The sequence below is a fragment of the Physella acuta genome, unplaced genomic scaffold (assembly GCF_028476545.2).
Source record: "Physella acuta isolate Inbredline_101_S28 unplaced genomic scaffold, ASM2847654v3 ptg000871l, whole genome shotgun sequence".
Lineage (NCBI taxonomy): Eukaryota > Metazoa > Mollusca > Gastropoda > Physidae > Physella > Physella acuta.
The window spans coordinates 90,270-111,967 of record NW_026732388.1 but is presented as its reverse complement, the minus strand read 5'-3'; the positions used below and the strand labels follow the sequence as shown (position 1 = coordinate 111,967).

The 21,698-nt window shown below is 35.6% G+C and overlaps 1 protein-coding gene across 1 annotated transcript; it reads right to left on the bottom strand.

Moving 5' to 3' along the window:
* Positions 1 to 5,650: 5,650 nt before the first annotated feature.
* Positions 5,651 to 20,785, bottom strand: LOC131952376 (uncharacterized). Its single transcript, XM_059315000.1, has 6 exons — positions 20,616 to 20,785; positions 8,496 to 13,216; positions 8,102 to 8,188; positions 7,179 to 7,262; positions 6,910 to 6,981; positions 5,651 to 6,304 (listed from the first exon to the last, which is right to left on the bottom strand). Coding segments are annotated over exons 1-6 (4,977 nt in total). The 5' UTR covers positions 20,627 to 20,785; the 3' UTR covers positions 5,651 to 6,302.
* Between the last annotated feature and the right edge of the window lie 913 nt (positions 20,786 to 21,698).

Below are 21,698 nucleotides of genomic sequence, written 5' to 3'. Positions count from 1 at the left end.
TTACAATTTAATTCACTTTAATTGTTCTCCAAAAGAAGAAAAAATTATCAACTTCTGGTGAAAATTAGATTTCAAAAACATTAATTAAAGTTTAAAACAAATTTTAAACTTAAGTATTTAAAATTTTATTTAACAAAGTTTTCAAATCATATTATTTGCCAGTCAGTATATTTTACTGTGTACGTGCATGGCACCTTTAAATTATAAAACTTTGATTGCTATTTAATGAGCATCTCTATTATTTTTTTCCCAAACTCCTCCAATATATATTTTCATTCGTGGCATTTTCAAGTGTTTGTTTTAACGCAAGACACTTTTTGTTGTAAGAATTTTTAAAATTTCATTCGAAATCAATACTTCAGCGCGCATTTTCGGCAAAGGCCATAAATTTCTTTGCATTTATTTTTGTAACTCGATCCAGATCTATTATAGCGCTGGCAAAAGCACGTAATAGCTTATGCCTTTTTACTTTCTCGTATATGGGCAGAGGGATATTGTTATAGTGCAGAAATTCTATATCGAGTTTTTGGCAAATCTCGACGTTTTATATTTTTCTGAGTCGTAAAAACCCAGTTTTGTAATATTTTCTTTGTGAGTGAACACGATAACTTAAGTACCTTGTCAGTTAGTTGGACGAAATGTCATAATATAAAAGCATCAGATCTTATATGTTCTATCAACATTTTAGCGATTTCCGTTAATTTGAAGTGGCAATTTACTAAAAAAAAACTGACATAATTCAATTTCACAGTCTCATAAAACAGCAGCCTCTAAGAAATCTTTGCCTTTTTTCTCTCGATAAAAAACGAGCAGTTCACAAACTTGTGGTTGGGTTGGTCGAACCCCCGGACAGATGTGGCTCGATAGCTGGGGACATGAACCTATCAAGCAGAGAAAACTCAAAATCAAACAACTGCTGTCGCGTCGTTTGTTCTTGGTTGGAATGCCTTCCAACATTACAATTAAGAACGAAGACGTCACAAGCTAAATTACCATTAAATGTGATTACTATTAAATTATTACGAGCACATGAAAAGGCTCATAGGAGTTCACACTCACTTTATTCCATTTCTTTCAAATATTTTTAACGTCTTTAAAATATTAATAACAAATACCAATCATATTACATCTGAATTATAATGGAACAGTGTGGTTGGACGGCAAAGCGCTAAGACTGCTAACTCGAAAGTCTCGAGTTCAAGTTAATAGAATATTCCGGAGTCCACCCAGCCTTGATGGGTACCTAACTCAAGTTAGGAAAAACAAAGGCGGCTGGGCATAGTGCTGACCACATATGCCGAGGTCTCTGAAGCAGAAGAACTCTATTTCATCGACCCCATGTGTGTTGGGCACGAACTGGAAAAGAATGATGATACAGAGTTATTGTAATAACAGACCGAAAAATTCTAAAAATAATTAAAATCCCTTAAGAAAGAACAACTCATTTGCTTGTCTCGATTTTCGTTGGTCACAAAAACGTGTTGTTTGTTATTGTTTTATTAAACAGAAGAGGGAGATAAGCACGTATAAGTAAACAGGGGAATAGCCTCATGAATTTTGTAAATTATCCCCCCTGTATTTTTATTCTCAGAGTTTCTTTTAGGCATCTCCTCTCTAATTTAACAAATGTCATGCCCCCCCCCCCCCCACTCGAATGTTTGAAGATTCTAAGCATACAACCCGTCAGTAATGTTGTATATCATTAAATAGCATTTTGTTTTCGTTAGTTTTTAACCTATTAAATAGGCGAGCCCTGTACCTGAAAATACAAATTATTTGAAACGAAATAGAACAAACGTAAATTTACACCTTCCCCGTAATTTAATCCTTTTTCTAACTTTATTTTTGTGAAGTTACATTTCTGAACATGAAGGGGGGGGGGTTGTGTATTTCATTCCCTCTCTATAAAAGTTTGAGGGAAAATATTTCTTTTTCTCCTGGAGTAAAACGCTCTTGAGTGGCATGTAATTGTAGGGGAAAATTTAACAAGGAGAGTTACTTGGCAAATATTTAAGAAATCAACAAAGGGAGATTATCTAGGCTAATATTGAAGAAATCAACAAGGGGAGATTATCGAGTTACAAGTCACCAGTGCAACTTGCTGACAGCAGTCATCAGTGTAAATAAAAAAAATGAATAACAATTACAAGATTTTAAAAATTATGAGTAAGCTCCTTTTTTAGTACTGGTAGTTAACTAATTAAATATTCAACATTTTTTTTAACTTGGTCTAGTGACCCCCTACAGTCAATTACCCAACACTACACTGCTTGGGTTATGCAAGTTCACAGAATTAAAATTACAAATATAAAAAAAAACACAAAAATTATATTCTTTTCATTTTGTTTATTTAACAAATTATCTCTTTCATACTTCATTACATTTATACCTATTTCAATGAATCTGATCTAATTAATTTTACTTCAATAATTAATAATAATTCAATAGGAGCTTGAAGTATATTTTTACAAAATAAATATAATTTTAAATTCAAAGCTTAAGTTATAGTTCATATAACAAATAAGCATGAACCCTAAGTTACCAAGTTTTGCTAAAAAATTATAGTTTTAGAAATAACAACTTAGCAGTTGCAATAGTGTTCAGTTCAATCTATAAGATCAAAGCTAAAACAGCAAGAATAATACAATGATATGTGACTTTCATTAAATAAAAAAGAAATTCTTTAAAATCAAATAGTCTTTAAAGCAGACGGAAAACAGAATTTCCAACAGTACAGGCTCTCATTATGCCAGTATTAATTGAATAGGAACAGGTAAAACTGCAGGTAGGTGAAACAAAAAGTAGCATCAATAATCTGTTTCAAGCTTTTACACCAAGCTTTGTAATCAAGTCAATCTTTTCTCGCAATTTATCTTCTTATTTTTAACAATGCTATAGTTTATTATTTGTAATTATAAAAAAATTGTAATTACAACAGCCAGTAATAAATTATTGTAAAGGTACAAAAGACATAAAAACATGTAATAAAATATTTCATATCTGCTATTTACATTCATTTACATTATTAATTTTAAATAGCTTCCCCTTTAAAAACTGTTCTTGAATTGTTACACTGAAACATAATACAAAACCAGCAGTGTAAAAAAAACACAAAACTTGTAACAAACAGAGCACAGGTTTACACACAAGGGATGAAAATTGGGGTAATGTAGTTTCATGTTACATTAAACTAGCTTTGTTCCTTTTAAAAACTGAAATCAAAATATACACAAAAGAAATATGATTAAGACAAACAAGTCTAATTAGCGAAATGCAATGAACAAAATGCAATAAAATAACAGACTGAAGGTATTGAATGAAGTTACGTCTAAATAAATTAGTTTTTTCTGAAATCACTGTTTAATACAGTACACTGCCTTTATTTCTAGCAGTTCATTCATAAAAGGTGATAAGCATACAATGCTAGGGAAATTCGTAACATGCATTAATTTCTATTTGTAATTATTATTACCATACTTGAAGGATAAGATCTAGAAGATGAAGAGTAAAGATATAATCAGTCGGGCAGTAGTGTTGATTAGCAAAGAAAGGATAGAGGCAGACATAATCAGTTCAGGGGAAACTAAGAACAGACAGTAGCAAACAAAACTGTGAGGGACTACAGAATTAAGTTAAGTTTTTTTTTTAAAGTAATTTAGTTTACAGTGTGGGGCAGAGCACTGCGACAAATCACAAGAAATTCAGTATCAACACGTAAGACTAATGCACACCTCGTATAGGTGGGCCCCACACAATAAGGAAATAGTTGGAGTACAGAAGCAAACTTACTGCAGAACATGGGGATAGATGACCCTCTCATTCAGATAGGCCCTAGTCTGAAAACCCTTAAAATTAAAAGAAGAGTTGCAGGCCAAGAAAAATCTGGAGACATGATATGGAAGATGATGCAAAAAAAGATGGGTAGCCACTGGAGAAAGTTGGAGAAACTAACAGAAAACAGTGGGACAACTACACCGTACTCAACAAAAGGTTTTTATTGTAGACACACAGCTCACTGTGCTACCAACAAATAACACTGACCCAGGGTGGAGGTGGAAGAAGGAAAATTACAAACTCCACCAATAAAAATTATGGTATGTTATAACAGGAAATCCCAAAATCTATTCAAAACTCAATAAATGTACAAGTGTATATAAATAGTCTCATGTACAAGCTTATATACAGTGACATAGGTAGGATTTTTGTTAAGAAAAAAAAAAAAGACGGGGGGGGGGGGGGGGGGGGGGTAACATACTTTAAATTTTTCCATTATTGTCTGAGAGTGAATTTGAGTTTGTTTTTCAAAGAAAATGATAACAGACATTACCAGTAGCTTTAACTTTACAGGAAACATTGGTTCTTTTGGAGGGTCCATGGGAGGGGTGGGGGGTTAGAGAAACTCCTTTAACACTCTCTGCCTAAGATAAGCCATTGCTAATATACAGTATCATCCATGGTACTGCTGGTAGACTATGTGCAACTTCCAAATGTTCCTTTAAGTGAATTAAAAAAAAAAAAAAAGAAAACATCAAATATAATACTGTTGCCTTGAAGAGAAAGTATATCATTTACAGAAAATAATATTTAATGTATACATGAGAACTTATTATTGCAAATTAAAAAGTAGACGTTCTTTATTTCGTTACCTGCATGTAAGCATTAGGTAACTAACATCAAGCATCAATTAATTAATGAAAAAAATATTTACCCAGGTATATTTATACCATTCTCGCATTCTAAAATTATGACTTGATAAATTAAAGATAATAAAGCTGAATGTACACATCAGAGAAAGTAAATCAAGACCCGGTTATGAGTGGATACAGTTACAATTTCCTGTCAAGCATAAAAATATTTTTAGGTGGAATGTTACAAAAGAGCTTAGTCTAAAGAAGACAAGTACTTGGCAGATTATGTTCGCAGCCAACATTAGGTGTGACCAAAGGGTAAGTAGATGAACTGGTGGGATAGTAGACCAACACAACATGCAAGCTCTACATTTGACTGATGTGATCAATGCTGGCCCTCTATTCATTGAGTTTTAAATTCAGAATATTTTTTAAATATATAAGAGTAAAAGCTGGATTTTTTATCTGAATGGCTTAAGTTTTGATCATAAAATCTTAAAAATACTGCACTTAGCAATGTAGTGAGAAAAAAATTCAAAATGCATTCTTTAGCTTGATTTGATATTAACAATTGGTTTCTATATCCAGATAAACCAAATCTTACATCCATTATACTTTTGGGGTCATCAATTTAATGTCAGAGGGGGTGGGGAGGTACTAATAAGTTGACTGTAGTGAACATTTACTTTCTTTAACTTAACGTCCCTCTACTTATGTTAAATATGCACCATACATTTTATATGCATAGAAAATCTTCACCAGCAGAGGTTGAATTTTTTTCCAGGTCAGATGTAATACAGTATAAATATATCCCAAATTAGTGACTCTGCGGAAAGCGAGCAGAAACGGAATTGCAAATGGTAGTCATTAGCCTGGTGGCCTATTACCCATAAAGCTGCATATGATTACGTAATATAATGCATTTAATATTTCTTTCCTAACAAAAAATATCCTACTTAGCCCTAGTTTTTGGCTGCTATGAAATAAATCATTAGTATAAATCAGGTATTTTAAGTAAAAAAAAATTTTTAGTTTTTCTCACTACATTCTAGAACCTATTTTAAATGCAAAGCACACATACACATTACATGGTATTAAAGTATGCGGGAAGTACTTTTTGTGAAGACTGTCATATCAAATTTGTGGATTTCCACATCCAGGGGAGGGAGAAGGGGACCTCATAAATGGATGATCCCTTACTTCATATTTAAAAAAAGTATTTTCTAAGGGTACATATTGTATTAGAATAAAAATCTAAAATTATCCAACGTATTAAAGTAAAAATTGCATTTAAAGCATTAAATAAAAATCACAGAACAAAAAAAATAAGGATGATTGCCTGGAAGATTCATGGACAATGATTCTAAATTTCATACCACAAATTCTTGTCATTACTCAGTTCAAACCTTTTTTTCACTCATTTTATATTATTCTTATAAAAATCATTTTTTCTTGCATCTGTTAAATAAAATATCATATATTTATGTTTATTTCCCCACTTTTCCCCCCACCCTCTCACAAAAAAACAACACTGGTATAAATATTCTTAAACAGTGTAAACAAACTGTGTTTACAGTGAGGTAGTCAGATTTAGCAACAAGTTGCCAGTATGCACGTCTTGGCGGCAGTTCTGTCCCATCATGTAGTCAAGACTTAACAGCATGTCAAGTTGGATTCTAAAATAAAATAAAAATTTTGGTGAAAATTCAGGAGTTTGTCATAATAAAAGAAAAGCTAAAATATTTAAGCCATGCATTGTTAAATTTATGCTCATTTTATTTGAAACTAGTTCAGCTAATAAAATTTTCAAAGACCCTTCAATAGGGGCAGAAATAAAAATAAATTGCAATGGTAAGATCATCAAGAAATTTTACCAAACAACAAAAAAGTAGAAGTGGTATATAAAAAAAAATTAAGGGGGAAAGGCAAATAGGCAGGCCTAGACTCTGATAGACGATGTGAAGACAAAGCTATGACAGCTTTGACAGCTTGGGAGTCCAGAAAAAGGGGCATGGACAAGTCTGTATAGCCATGAGGACGTGGGGATGGTTGGATTAGCAAATGAAAATAAAACTAAGACATTTTAAGCAAGTATGATTATAATATCTTAGAACAATTAATGCTTTACATGTTACTTTCATCCTTGTTTCAAAATGCATTGAGTTCTAAAAATTTAAAATATATATAGGGGAAAAAATAACTGAAATAAAAGCTTTTAGAAATTTGATGAGTTAATATACATAAGTTTGTTGTGTACTGAAATAAAGCAAAAGTAACTCACAATCATCATCATCAATAACTATGGTAGGTTCCTTCTCACAGCTAAAGGATCTGGTCATGTAGCTAATTGTATCTAAAACAGTTACAGAAAAAAAAAAAAATTATGGAATAAAAACAAAATAAAAGGCTGATTTTTCTAATTGTATTATCAAAATGTATTTGATTCCAAATTAACATTAGTATTATGGTGCTGGTACTTTTCTATTAGTTCAGTTTGTTTATCATACTTTAATATGTAAAACTGATCAGCTACACATATGTTTAGCTTACGTTCACATTTTTCTAAATCCTTTTCCAGCTTTTCTTTGCTCTCTTTGGTGATTGCAAGTTCTTTCCTCAATATGTGCAAGATATCTGTTAACAAAAATAGTTGGGAATCTATCAATACACACTACAAATTAAATTATTATTTAATTCTTTTCTTTTAGTATAAGATTTTTGTTATTTTGTATTTAATTACTAGTGTATTCGTCAATTGTGCTACTGCGATCTCAGAAGTAAAGAAATTCAAGGACACTTGTTACAATAACATTGACTTGTTACCAATGATGTATTTCCAGATGGGTGACCTAATTGTCTATCTACACTTATCGCTATCATTGTAATAACAGGAGCATGTTACATCAGGAAAAAGACAGGTTCAGTTTAGTCATCAAATGAATATTGACACCATAGGGGAACCTGAGCACCCCAGTTACAATATCATAGGGGCATCAGGTGCTACCCAGGTTCAGTTTAGTCATCAAATGAATATTGACACCATAGGGGAACCTGAGCACCCCAGTTCACTAGTTCACCCCACCACCACCATATACACCTAGTTCAGTTTGACCATTATATCACGTAGTACCCCTGACCCCCTGTGAGGGATGCCCAATCAACAGAACCCATGTGCTAAGATAGTCGCTGGAGAACCTTGGTGGCAAACTGTACCCTACTGTTACTTTGTTTTTATTGCAGAAACCTTCTCCAGGAGTATTAAAAAAAAATTTCCTAAATTTTGGCAATTAGATGAAATGTGAAGTAATGCCTAAAAGACAGACCCACAAACAGACTGTCATACTTTCATTAAATATAGATCTGATGACAAATTAACAAGAATAGAGAAAATGCTAAACTAGTTTTTAAAAATAGTAATTAAAGTACTGTAAGAGTGTGTCATTCATGTAATGTAAAAGCATTAGAACACATACTTATCAGAGCTTTATTTTGATTTCTCAACTTAGAAAATCCTGCGAGCAACTCTTTTCTACAGCTGGTCTCACTCCCTGGTGCTGCCGCTGAAATTTTTAGAAATATTTTTATTTTTTTCTCTCTGAACAACTGATAATTACATTTATATGATGCCATAAACAAGAGAAAAAAGTTAATGCTACTCACTGAAAAACATAATGTAGGTTGTTTTTAAATAACGTTGAAAATTTCTAACAGCTTACCATAGCTGAAGAATATTTTTTTTAGTTTTAATAAGCTAATCTTATTTTTTTTAATTTCTGAAAATATAATCTTGTAATTGTAATCCAGGTGTAAATAACCCAGGTTTGTAATATTTAAATTTGTTTAAAAAAGTGAGGAGATTCTTTTTACCCAAAGGATCTTTACTTGTAGAAGTCATCAGTTCAAGATCATCAAAAGATCTGAACCGCGGTGCTGCAGCAGGTCTAGACGCCTGGGTTACTGTGGATGTTGCAGAAGTAGATGGCAGAGCAGCCCTCGAGTCTGAGTTCTCTGGACGTTTTGCCAGCCTTTTCTTCAGCCTCTCAACAAACGTAGAACAACTGGATTCTACACTGAGCTGAGACACACTAGTGGAAGCTTGGCTTTTCCCAGTGTCTTCACAATCATTAGCTGCTGAAATTTCATTTGATAGGGTTTCAAGTTTAGAGATAATAGATTCATTTTCTTCATCAGGTATATTGTGTTCCAATGTTAAGGTATTGTCAGGCGGTGAAGCTTCATCTGATGGTGGCATGTTTAAATGTTGTAATTGGCTGCTAAAAGTTTGGTCTGATGTCTCTCCCTCTGGAATAGGATGATCAGGATTTATGTCTAAACTTGTTGCATCATTGCTGGAGGTCTGCATAGAATTATTATCTTCTAAATCCTGGTTTCTAGCACTGTGATCACCGTTGCATAAGCTAGCTGTGTCCATCCCAAGCGAGGATTCACCTGCTGTGGTTAAAGGTATTTCTGAATCTTCATCATTGGTCTCGTCAGAGTTTAGACAAGCAGACGGATCCTTGATGACTGAACTTGTTTCAGTGGCGTAGCAAGTTACAACTGATGAAACCTGGACATCAGCTCCTTCACTAAAAGTATCAGTAGATTGTGCATAAGGGGATTGGGGTTCACCCTCTTTTAATAAAATGGGGTTGGTTTCATTGTTTTCTACTGTTACTGTTTGTAGTGAGTTACTTTCATGTGTTGTCTCCCTTTCTTGTGTTTCCTCTGTTGTATTCTGTACATGATTATTTGCAGCCCTTGATGAAATATGTTTACTAACTATTGATGACAAACTTAATACCTCTCTTAAACTGCTTGGGGGCACAAAAGAAGCATTGTTAAAATTCAGATCAGGATCTGCACTAAACTCTGTGAGTGCAACGGTAGAAAGCACACTGCCATCTTCGTCTGTCTTTGATCCCTGTTCACTAACTTCATTCTGAGAATCATCCACCTCTCTTGATTCTGTATTTTTATCTAAAATATCAGTAACATCTGAAGTAAATGAAAGGGATGTGGAAATAGTAAAGGGGACATTCTCTTTCTCCCCACCATCCTGGATGTCAGCTTGTTGAACAGCTGGTAAAGATTCTACATTGGTTTCAATGGCAGCTGTTCCCAAACTCTCATCCATGTCTTCCTCACCCTCTGACGTGTCCAGGCGCCTCCTCTTTGGTGAGCTGGCGTAGTGCTCTAATATCTCTTGCTTGCAGATTTTAGCCAAACCTTTTCCTGCAGCACCAAGTTCAGAAGAGGAACTGAGATAGTTGTCATCAGTTATGTGGACCCCTATGTCTTTTTCTTTGACCAGGCTCTGTCTCAGAGACTTGAGTGGGGGGTGACTAGAGTGGATAGAGCTTAGGAAAGATGCGATCTCAGGGCAGCAGCTGTACAGGATTATATTTTCTTTCTCCACGCTGTCGTAGAATTCAGAGGAAGTAAATATCTTACAGAGGTCTTCTACGACCAGGTAATTTTCACCTTGATGGCGATATGACCTCAGCTGCCCGACCATGGTGTTGCAGAGACCTCCAGTTTTTGGGGTGTCAGGTGTCCATGTTATTTTATAAGGATCCTCAATAGCTTCAACAAGAATGACATCCTGCGTGCGATCCAAATCTTTACTTTGCCCATACACCTCCGTATGATCACTCCCTAGGCTTAATGTATCCTCAGGAGCTGCGGATGCTGTCAGTGTGGAGTCTGATGGGTTCACCAGACTTCTGGTGAGGTCCTCGATGCCACTCTGCCAGTGCTGGGCCCCCACAGGAGACATGCGGCTGGACTTTGGAGAATATCTCCCATAGCTGGTGTCATCAGATGACTTTTCTTTCTTCACCCCCATCATCATCTCTCTGGCCAGGGCTCGCTTCCTAGATGGTAATTTCACGGTGTCGAGGTCAACTGTGTGTTCCGAGAGCTCAACAACACACGTAGCGGGTGAGCAGGATGTTATCTTATACATGTGGTGATAAACTCGCCTGGCGTCGTCCAAGTTTATTGTCTGTACAGAGTTGGACACACTGTACCCATTCTGTTTGAGAAATGCTATAATTCTTTCTTTATCTGGGTGGTCTAAGCACTTCTTCTTGATCCTTAATGCGCGGTCAATGCAGTTGTTTATACTGCCCATCCCCTTATCAGGGAAGCACTCAAACTGGAACTGACAGAACAACAGGACAGATTCATTGCAGGAAATCAGGCATATTAACTTGTGACCATGGAACATAACATAACGCATGTTTTTCAAAGCCATATTCTGTACGCCAGTTCTATTATTATTCTGCGGACTACACTCCATGTTTCTGTTATCTTGTGGCCCTGGACGAGCTGGGCTGTGGTGGTTGACCACTGCAGGTGCCTGTGGATTGGGTGGAAGCCTGACAGGTGAGGTGGACAGACTACCTTTGGTTTTTCCTCTCCCCACCACTGGAGACCTCCCCACAACCTGACCAGCTTTCCACATGTTAAAGACCTTTTCTCTGGCCGCTAGTGTCTTTCTGTCTGAATGACTGCTGGCCTGGGACTGTGCGTCATCTGGTTTCGGTCCATCACTACTGCTTCTAGAGGAGTTAGATTCTACATGACCAATGTTATGGGTTTTCTGCCACTCAGTAGGTTGGCATATAGACATGGCTTGTGATCCGTCAGTATCTGAATGCAGTGAATTTGATGGCCTAGTCTTAATGGAGGTTGTCATGCTTCTATTAGTTTGAGGATTAATGACTGCATCAGAAAAAGAATCACCGCTCAAGATTGCAGACAAACTATTTTGTGAGGCTGGTCTTGATGTCTTGTTCCCATTAGACAAAGGAGTAGAGCCTGAATTAGGGAGTGAGGTCGTAGTATTTCTGACTTGCCCCACGCTTTGGCCATTAGAAGAACTAAAGGTATTTGTATTAGAGTTTTTATTTTGACTTGAAACTTGGTTTGAAATTTCTGGAACACCTCTAGCAGGTTGTTTATTCCCCTCAGAAGATTTGAGTGGCACTGAATTATTCGTATTTGTGGATGGGGGGTTGGGTTTGGGAATTTTAGCTTTGTTGATGCTATCCACCATCTCCTGCTCCTTCTGTATAGCTGCCAATGCTGCTGCCTTTGATGCGCTGATTCCAGATTTTTTCTCTACCCCCACGTGAGACACAATTGGCTTCTCGTCTAAACTGGCATTTGCAGCAGATTTTCTCAAGTGTGAGTTCATATTGCTTTCAGCAGCATCTGCTTGCATGGCTTCTATGTCAGACTGGTAGGAGGACTCAGGGCTTTTGTACCACTGGGCTGGGTTCATCAACTCACTGCCCCTCCCCCGTCCTCCTGCTGGCACCCCCCTACCCTGCGAAGGATTTGATTGGTGGCCATTTAATGAAAATATGGAAAAAGCATTATAAGCATATGGGTCACACCCACTCCCATTTGTAAGGTCTCTCCTATCATAAGGTGAAGTAGTATTTGCATTAGCTGTTAAAGATTGGGGTGAATAGCTAGACATGTCTCTGACAGCTTTTCTAAGTGTTTCTAAAGGTAAAGGTGAGTGTTTAGCCATGGGACGGTGAGTGGAGTTGTGGGCGGCACTGGATGAAGCGCTGGCTGCAGGTCTGCTCTGACTAGTGCGGTGGTGCGGGTAGCTTGAAGACATTGCAGTTTGACTTGGTAGGGGAGCGGACATCCCAGCCATTGTCTGGGACATTCTCTGAGATCCGTTTAACTGATATCTAGCTTGTTGACTAGAAGATGATGATGATGCTTGGTGAGGGGATATTGCTGAAGGGGAATAGTGACTAGCTGGATTTTGACTTTTTCCACTGATTTTAGAATCTCTTTGCTGAACTGCCCTTTGGTGGTTTACATAAGAGTTATCCTCCCTTGTCCCAACTTTGCTACTGGGCACTCTGTGGGAGGACAGTGAAGAGGTTGCTTGAGAGCTGTATGGGTGTGGACTAAATGAGCTGCTGATCATTGACATGTGCATATTGCCCAATGGTGGGTCGTTGCGCTGGGAGCACTGATTTGAAGAAAGTGGATAACTAGCATTGCTTAGGGGTGAATTATAAAGAGGGGAGTTCTGAGAACTAAAAATGGAAGGATTTTGTGGGCTCAATGAAGGGACACTTGACAATGAGGTCATCTTGCTCTGTAGGTGAGAGAGCTGTGGGCTCTGTCTCTGCACTTTGATCATGGGCGAGGACTGAGAACTGTGCTTTGGCGGGAGCATCGGTGACGTCGGACTCGGCAAAGACACTGGATACTGCTGACCCAGTGGGTGGCCTGGCAGCTGACATAGTGGCGAGAAAGCGTCGTCAACAATGAAAGTGGAGGTGTAGCTGGGCGTCTGGTATCTGTCGGCAACACCAAGTTCATAGCTGCTTGAGTACTGGGTCCCCAGGGGGTGGGTGAAAGCAGACAGGGATCGGAACTCTACCTGTCCAGGTGAGCTCATGGGACCTGGGTTAGCAAAAGCAGGAATCGATTGCTCCGCCGAGATCGGGTTAGACAGGAAATTAGCACTGGCATGTTGGAATTCGGCCAAAAAATCAAAATCTCTTTGAGATGAAATACGATCCATTTCACAAAACAGTTGCCATGAGCTGGAAAGGGAAAAAAAATAGAACAAATAATAATCAGGACTGGGAGATTGGGGATTGGAGGGGGGGGGGGTTAAGCTTGCATGGAATTTAATTTTATATTTACTCTCGCCAACCTATGCTTTGATAGAAAACATCTAGTTTCCTACATTGTAAAAAACTTTCATGACTACAAATGTTGCCATCTTCTGTAACATTATGAAAATTCCAGCTCAAGATGAAAGAGTTTTCCACTTATAAAAAAAAAATGGACTTTACTTTACCTATAAAATAAATTAAAATAAAATGCAGCAGATTGATCCATTTTAGCAACACTGAGTGAGTAACCTGGCTATTTCATTGGTTTTTAAGAAAATATGTCATAAAAATTAAATAATCTCAAGCAAACATTGGGAAAAAAAGACAACCATTTAAGACTAGAAAAATGTACAATACTGATATAAAGTCAACACACTGGTCTGGTGTGGAGTAAAAACAGAACAATGGAAGCAATGGCAACAGATGGAGAAGTCAGCCCTAAAGAGCAGTAATCACATAGTAAAGTTAGATAACTCCTATGTTCAAAAAATTATCAAAGGGCTATAATTAAATGCACATGTGAATGTGGCATAAAGATGACGGATCAAAATTAAGTTATGATAATTTTTTTTTAAAATTTCTATGTGATTTAATGTTACAACAACATAATGTACAATACTGCTATAAAGTCAACACACTGGTCTGGTGTGGAGTAAAAACAGAACAATGGAAGCAATGGCAACAGATGGAGAAGTCAGCCCTAAAGAGCAGTAATCACGTAGTAAAGTTAGATAACTCCTATGTTCACAAAATTTAGCAAAGGGCTATAATTAAATGCACATGTGAATGTGGCATAATAAAGAAAGATCAAAATGAAGTTATGATAATTTTAAAAAAAAATTATGTGATTTAATGTTACAACAACATATTTAAGTCTTATAATCCAAAGCAGGAGGTTGAAAAAAAAACTCAACAGAACTTCTACATAATATAGCAATAAGGCCTACATATAATATATTGTTACATATTAATATTTAAAAAACTAGCTTTACTGCCCTCTTGGTTGAAATTTTATTCTCTTGAAATATATTCTCTATGGAAAATTTTTGTTCTTAAACAATTATGTAAGAAATAGAAATCTTATTTGTGTCTAATAATTTATCATGAAACTTAAATAAAAATGAACTGTATGCCAATACACAATACAGAGTCCCACATCTTTAAAAAGTAAAAAAATCCAATTTACTGAAATCCTACAACAATTTATGTATTATTATGTTCACCAACAAATGAATTAACTGTACACTTCTAAAGTAGAATAAAACTAAACTATCTAATGGAGACATGTGAATAGTCTTGAATACTTTATTAAATTATTTAAAATATCTTACAAATCAAACAATGTTATTAAAACTTTTGTGTGAGGTTTTTGTCTGGCTTTACTAATGATTTGATGTAGCCTATTTGTTGCTTATAGTATTTTCAATAACTTAATTTTTAAAAAGCCAAAAAAAAAAATTCCCTTTTTTTCACTGAAAATGTCAATTTATATGGCAGAATTTTTTTCAGAATTAAGTTGTTTTTTTTTTAAATTATTTTTGGTCACTGATGGGAAAAAACCAACATGTTTTTATCCATGTCAACAATAATGTCTAACTCATCTGACTTCAAAAATGTGTTTATATTATTTTGTTATAAACATTAACAAAATGGGATAACGATCTAACCTTTGTCTTTTTTTTATTCTAAGGCTAAAAAATAAAATTTTATCTTTTGGGCTATTATACACAGAATCCTGCCAATTGTACATTAACCATTTTCATTATAGTCCAAATATTTAGGTAACAATTAGACTTACTAAGTTACAATAAAATGTGCTCCTTGACCTTACCCTTCATGTGACTGTAATTTGTTCCTCCGCTTAGAAATAGCCATCTGGACTCAATTATCTTTAAAACTGTTTAAAATGTAATTTCTATTTTGACTCCCAATGAGAGCACAATTCTTTTTAACAATCAATGAGTTCTACGCTCCTGAGCATGTTATGGAATCAGCTAACAAGTTTTCATTATTAGGGAGACCTATTGGTGCTTAATTGGTATAATCTAATTATAAGAATCTAATCTTGCCTAAACAAAACAATGGATCCTCTCTGGATCTAAGGTGTATAGGGTCCTATTTTGGAGTTTCCAACTTTGTTTCTAAACACTTCTTTTTAATAATTGGAAAATTTGAGCTAATTTAATGAGAGAAAACTATTTTACATATACAATTTGTGTAGGCCCTAATTGTAATTTAATTCTAGACCCTAACCCATAACCTTGTTTTGTGTATGTCTATAGTTTTTAAAATCTCAGTTTTAATAATTTTAAAGTATTGATTAATTAAATGTTATAATCTATGCCCTAAACAGGGTTCATACTCAAAAGTTCAAATAAAATTCCTGGAGTTTTCCAGGACTTTTCCAGGAGTTTAAAAAAATTCAAGGAGATTTTAAAAAGAAACCCAATTTGTACATTTTAAAAAAAGCGTACTTAATAATACATTTAATTAGCTAAGCCAATGCAAAAATTTAATTTCAGTAAAAGTAAAACAATATATTAGTTACATATTAGGATAGAGGCTATCAATCTGACTACAGACCAGTTTGAATTTTCAAAATCTGACCATAAACAAAAAAAGTTATGATTTTTTTTGTCATTAAAAAAATAGTAGTTTTTTCAGAGAACCGGGATAGACCCTGAAGGAGGATTAACACTGGGAGGGTATGGACCAAATTTTAAAGAGTTTTTCACTATAAGAGGTATAAATGCAAGCAGACTTCACCAATTAATATCATTTCGTGATATTTTATTGATTTTTGGATGCCAAATCCAATTATGCCAGGCTAGTCGGCCGACCCGATGAACGTGTCAGACGAATATTATGTAATTTCAGAGACAAAAGCCTTGCAAGATTTCTTGATCTATGCCCGAGGATTAGTAACACATCAACTCCACAAAGTGAAGGGGGAAGAGAGGTGGGGTATGAAACCACCACGGGCTGCTCGGGTACCGTACGGGTGTTACACAACATCAAAGGCGCCGATCGTCGGCTTGTCGCGTCACGGAGTAGTGGGGGGCGGGGTGAGGCAATGGGTGTTACGTTGGGTGTTACATACCATGTAGAATGGTCAGTGTCTTCCCCCACCCACCCCAGCCCATTTTGTCGATTTGGCAAGCTAGTATTAAGCGTATTAACAATTTTTAGTCAACCGAAAAAAAGAGCCACTGGAAAATTTTAATTTATTTTCTATAGCCATTTTTACAAAAATTAATGTAGAAAATAAAATAATGAAACGTTACGCTAATAAGCATTGTTTGATCGGGTCGCAGCTATCTGGGTTAATTTCTAAAGAAGATTAATTTTGACGATTAGTCCAGAGCCGTAAATACTACTACAACTTGTTTTTGCTGTTTCAACAGTTTAAGACAAAGTTATGAAACATGCCTGTCTACTTAAAAATCCAATAGCCGACAAGTCAAACACGGGGACACATGTAGGCCTATCTATCTTTAGAAATTGTTTATAGTATCATCCAATCGGGTCAATCGCCTAGCGTCACGTGACCACACACTTGGCTGTGCCACACGATGTGTAGATCACGGCAGTGCGATTTAGTCGGACTACGGCCGATGCGTTTATTTTTATTTTTGTCCCATTTAAAAACTACCATTCAATTATTGACGGAACAAAATCAAATAATTTCTGTCGGGTTTTGCGGCCGCGGGTTAATGAAAATTTCATGAGATTTCATGAGAATTTTTAAAATTTCAGGAGAATTCCAGGAGGTTTTTATATTTTTTTAAATTCCAGGAGAATTTCAGGAGATTTTTACGTTTTTTAAGATTCCAAGAGATTTCCAGGACCTCCTGGAATTTCAGGAGGCCACACGAACTCTGCCTAAAAATTAGCAAATTTTAGGTTTTAAGTTTTTTAAAAAGTATTTTTTATCTGGCTGTTATCAGATGGACTGATCCGCCAGTTTAAATCAAATTATTTATTTTCAAAAAAAGTTTCAAATGAAATATTACAATCAGACATGCATGCCTAACCCAGGTAACCAAAAGTAAGAACTTGTACATTTCAGAAGAGGAAGTTAGAGCAAAAAATAAGGAATATATGCATGGAAACTACTTTGCTACACTGAAAATAAATCATTAAAATAACCCTTACATTATTATAAACAGAATAGATATTCTTTTTTGGTATTAGCATAAGAAAATTTAGTTTGATTAATGATTAAATTGAAGTCACAGAGAAAATTAATTTTCAACTTGCTTAATTGTTGGGTTTTGGCAAATTGTGAGATGTTATGATTGAAAATTGAAATGATGAAGAGGTAAAATGTGTGAGAAACTCATCAAAACTCACTAATCTGTAGAGTTGTAGAGTCAAGGCCTAATTACTTTTTAGGGCCTAGAAGATCTAGTTACTCAAGTTAGAGTCAGTGAGTTAGAGTAGTTAGACCTACTCACATGATTTTGGATAGGGCCTAGAATCTAGATCTAGGTAAAATCACGATATAGCGTCAGAAATTATTGGGTAATGTTTGGTGAGTTTCTGCAACATTTGTTACTGTAAACCATAGTCTATTTGACCGTGAAATAAAAATAGACTCAAGTGCATCAAATTAATGTTTTAACCTATTTTAATGTTTAGGCTGCATTTGCGCGGTTCGCTCAGCGTTACGCGTAAGGCCGCCTTTGCTCTGTTCGCTCCGCGTTACGCTTAATCTTTACCCTAGGTGGCACGCGATCTAAAGAACTTTTTATGTGGGATTTTCGACTCACGGTATAGTAAACGTAAAGCAAGCAAGCAAGCAATCACGCCAGTGAAGATGTTTGGAAATTTGATTAAAAAAAAAAAGAATCATACGTCATATTTTCAATATGAGAAAAAATGTAAAAAAAAACCAACAAAAAAACAACTACCAGTTGTGCTAACCCTGGTTCGAACTCGGGTCTATGAACTACAGTCAGGGTTTGTACTGCTTTTTGAAAATGAAATTCCAGACTTTTTCCAGACATTTTCCAGACTTTTTTGGAAAAATTCCAGACTTTAGACAGATATTGTGTTAGCGAATATTTTTTTAAAATAATGCACTATTTGTACTGTCTTTATAATTACTTATACTAAATTGACATTTATTTTAGGCAATTGAGCTATATTCATTTTGAACTTTCTCTGGCCAAATTGACAGAAAATCATTTTTTCTAACTTTGCCTATTCCACCCTACCTAAAATTTTAACAATTAAAATAATTGATTAAAATGATGCAACTATATAGTTTCCAATGTAATCTGTTCATGATCTAATTGCTTATGTTTTTGATAAAACTATCATTAAAATGGTATTGCATAATAGTGAAAGTGAATTACTTTAAAGAATAATAATGTAATGTATTAATTTATGTCTGCTCTTGTTAAGTAGCCTAGGCTACTAGTAAAAAAAATGTGGAGCAAAAAAAAAAAAACAACCCCACATCATTCACTGTTTGTTCTTATAGTAATAGCTGAGAAACGCGTCTGCAATAAAAAAAATTGCCGGTATCCTCTTCCCCCCCCCCCCCCCACAGACACACAAGACACGGTGAAGGGGTCACTGTGAGGTCATAGTAGTCTAGACTTCAGTATGCCTGTTTAATACGTCATAACATGAACTGTGCTGTGACTTTTACCCCCTCCCCCCTTACCAAGCAGTACCATATACCCACTTGGGGTCATGGTGAGTTCACACAAGTGACCGATGATACAAGGAGGGGTGGGGTAGTCTAACTTTAATCGTCAGCATTTGCAAGGATTTCAAAAACAGTTTAATGGAAGGTGGATTAAAATTAAAGGGGTCATCCATTTATGATGTACACATGGAGGGGGGAAGGAAGATTTTGTGATTACATTCTAAAACAAACATAAAACACGTATCCTGCGTGTAGAAAGTAAAATTAAGACGACTGTGCTGGTGTTTTAAAAACCATCACAGCGTGTAAATAAAACACGGTATTTATATCTACCCTAACATTATTGCAAGAGCGTGTCGTCAAACTTTCTGAAACCCGCCTCCCGACTTTTCGGAGTGTCACGCTATTTATGGGCGACTCCTAAATAAAAATAGTACCTCTTTGTTAAGCTGAAGCAAACAGAAATACAGGTATGAACCCAAGGAGGCCTTGCGACTTATTAATCTTATAAATGTTAATATTTATCCAAAGTAAGTGAGCGCGTGTGGACAGAGGGCGGGGGAGTGGGGAAGGGGGGGGGGGGTCTAAATTTTTTGGATGACGCCTTACAGACTGCTAAATTATATCTAAACTACCACTCACACATCTCTCCCATAACTTTTTTTGTTATGACTGCCTGCATGCTAACTCAAACTATGAAAAATAGCGGGTAAAATCGAGAGCCTAACAATTCAGAGAGCGATCATTCTTTCATTAAATGACAATTTTAAGTACTTGTAACACATTTACACGGGGTTAGTCACGCCACAAAATATCTCTTCCCTCCCTTCCCCTCTTCTCCCAATGACGTAGTAACTGAGCATCCGTTTATTTTCTGCAAACCAGCGAAAAACGTGACAACACAATGTAAACCCGCGCGATAGCGAGGGAAAAGAAATTGGAGTAAATTCACTTAAAAATCGCAATTTTTTTATATGGAAAATTTGGACTACGAAGTTTTGTTTCTAAAACTAGATTCCAAACTTTTTCCATACTTTTAAAAAATACAGCCCAAAAACTAGCGATTTTAAAGACTTTTTTAAGTCTTAAATTGACTTTTCTAAATTCAAGACTTTTTCCAGACAGTCTACAGCTGGCACACTGTTGACTCAACCACACTGGATGTGACGGAAATGTAAAAAGTAAGCATTTTCAATTACAAGATAGCAAATCCAACCTGCTAGATGAGTAGTCTATTCCTTAGGGGCCGCGTAGTCACTTCGTAATGTTTAATTGACAAAAAATTAGCAACACTTAGTAAATTTAAATAAATATTAATAAAGTCGAGTGTAGTAATTCATGTTTTTTTTTTTTAAAAACAGAAAAAAACCTGAAGAAGATTTGCACAACTAGCTCTAGTTTTGTTAGTAAAATTATTTAAATTAGGCCTAAAGATGATTAGTAATTATTAGGCCTAGTTTTGAAAAAAAATTGCGATGATTGCTTATACCAGTGGCTTCACTAAACTAGACAGACCCTAGCTAGATTTAGATCTAGGTCAGATCTATGAATATGAGTACCACAATACTACCAGTACACTTGAGTACACACACAACAGACAACACGGATTGTGTGCGTGCGGTGCTCTTTTTCTTATGATTTTGAAGGGGTGGGAGGCTTACATACCTGTTTATCATTGATTCAATTCCACTTAAATGTTTGGTTCATCTTGCTACTAGATCTATAACAGAATTTACAGGCAACAAAACGACTAATAACAATAGTAGGCATAACAAATTAAAATGAAATTTACAAACATTGACTTCCTATGAAATTTGTAAACACTCCAGCATAATGCATTACAGCCAGGTTTTCGTGAAAGTGTAAAAAAGGCCAAATTGTAAAATTGACATCTAGTCTAGATCTAGACTCTCGAATATAAATCTAAATCTAGATCTAGATTTAGAGTCAAGATCTAGATCTAGAGTCTAGATCTATAGATTTTTTCTAGATCTGGAAACAATGTAAATTTTAAGAATACATATGTCTATTAGTTACAACTTTACTTACCAATTCTATAAAAATGTATAACATTTCATTAGCCATTTTACATGCTAAATATACGTGTATGTGTGATTTATCAAAGTCAAAGGGCCTATTCGAATATAAAATATAAATGGACTAACAGTACTAGGCTTCAAACATTTGAGTTTCAGCTTGTACAGGGCAATATCATTTACCATCTAATATAAAAAAATAGATCTACTTATGAAGTTATTATTTTTAAGTCTTTTGATGTGTTGATTTAGACGTAACACAGTGGCGTCGCTGGGTCGGGTGTCACCCCCAAGTATACATATGTCACGGTCAAAGCCCGAATTCGGCCAAGGCACGCAATGGCCAATATCGCCTCCCATTGACTGGTCTAAGTCCAAAACTTTACTTGATTTCGGCCTATAGCCGGCCAATCCGCGGAATGGCAATGTGGACCGGCCAAAGTCTGTCGAATTAGAAGATCATGAGCAGATGTTTTTTATACCGTAAGGATCATGAAATTAAGTCTTGATTATTAATTAAAGTAAATGACAGAAACATTCACATTTTTTATTGTACTAGTCTCAATCAATAGTATCACTTGTTACAACAAGTTGAACTTTTATGGCATTTAGAATTACATAGTAGCTTGTTATTTTTACAGTTGCAGTGATTTGTTGCGCACTTGGTTGAGCAATTGCAGCGAGTGTAGCCTTGGCCGCCGGTCAGTGATTG

Bases quoted from the DNA above. Each gene is read 5' to 3' on its own strand.
- LOC131952376 (XM_059315000.1), bottom strand. The intron at 8,189-8,495 runs GTAAAAAGAATC...TAAAAATTTCAG, and splicing joins TACAAGTAAAGATCCTTTGG to CGGCAGCACCAGGGAGTGAG. The intron at 7,263-8,101 runs GTATGTGTTCTA...TTTTGTTAACAG, and splicing joins TCAAAATAAAGCTCTGATAA to ATATCTTGCACATATTGAGG.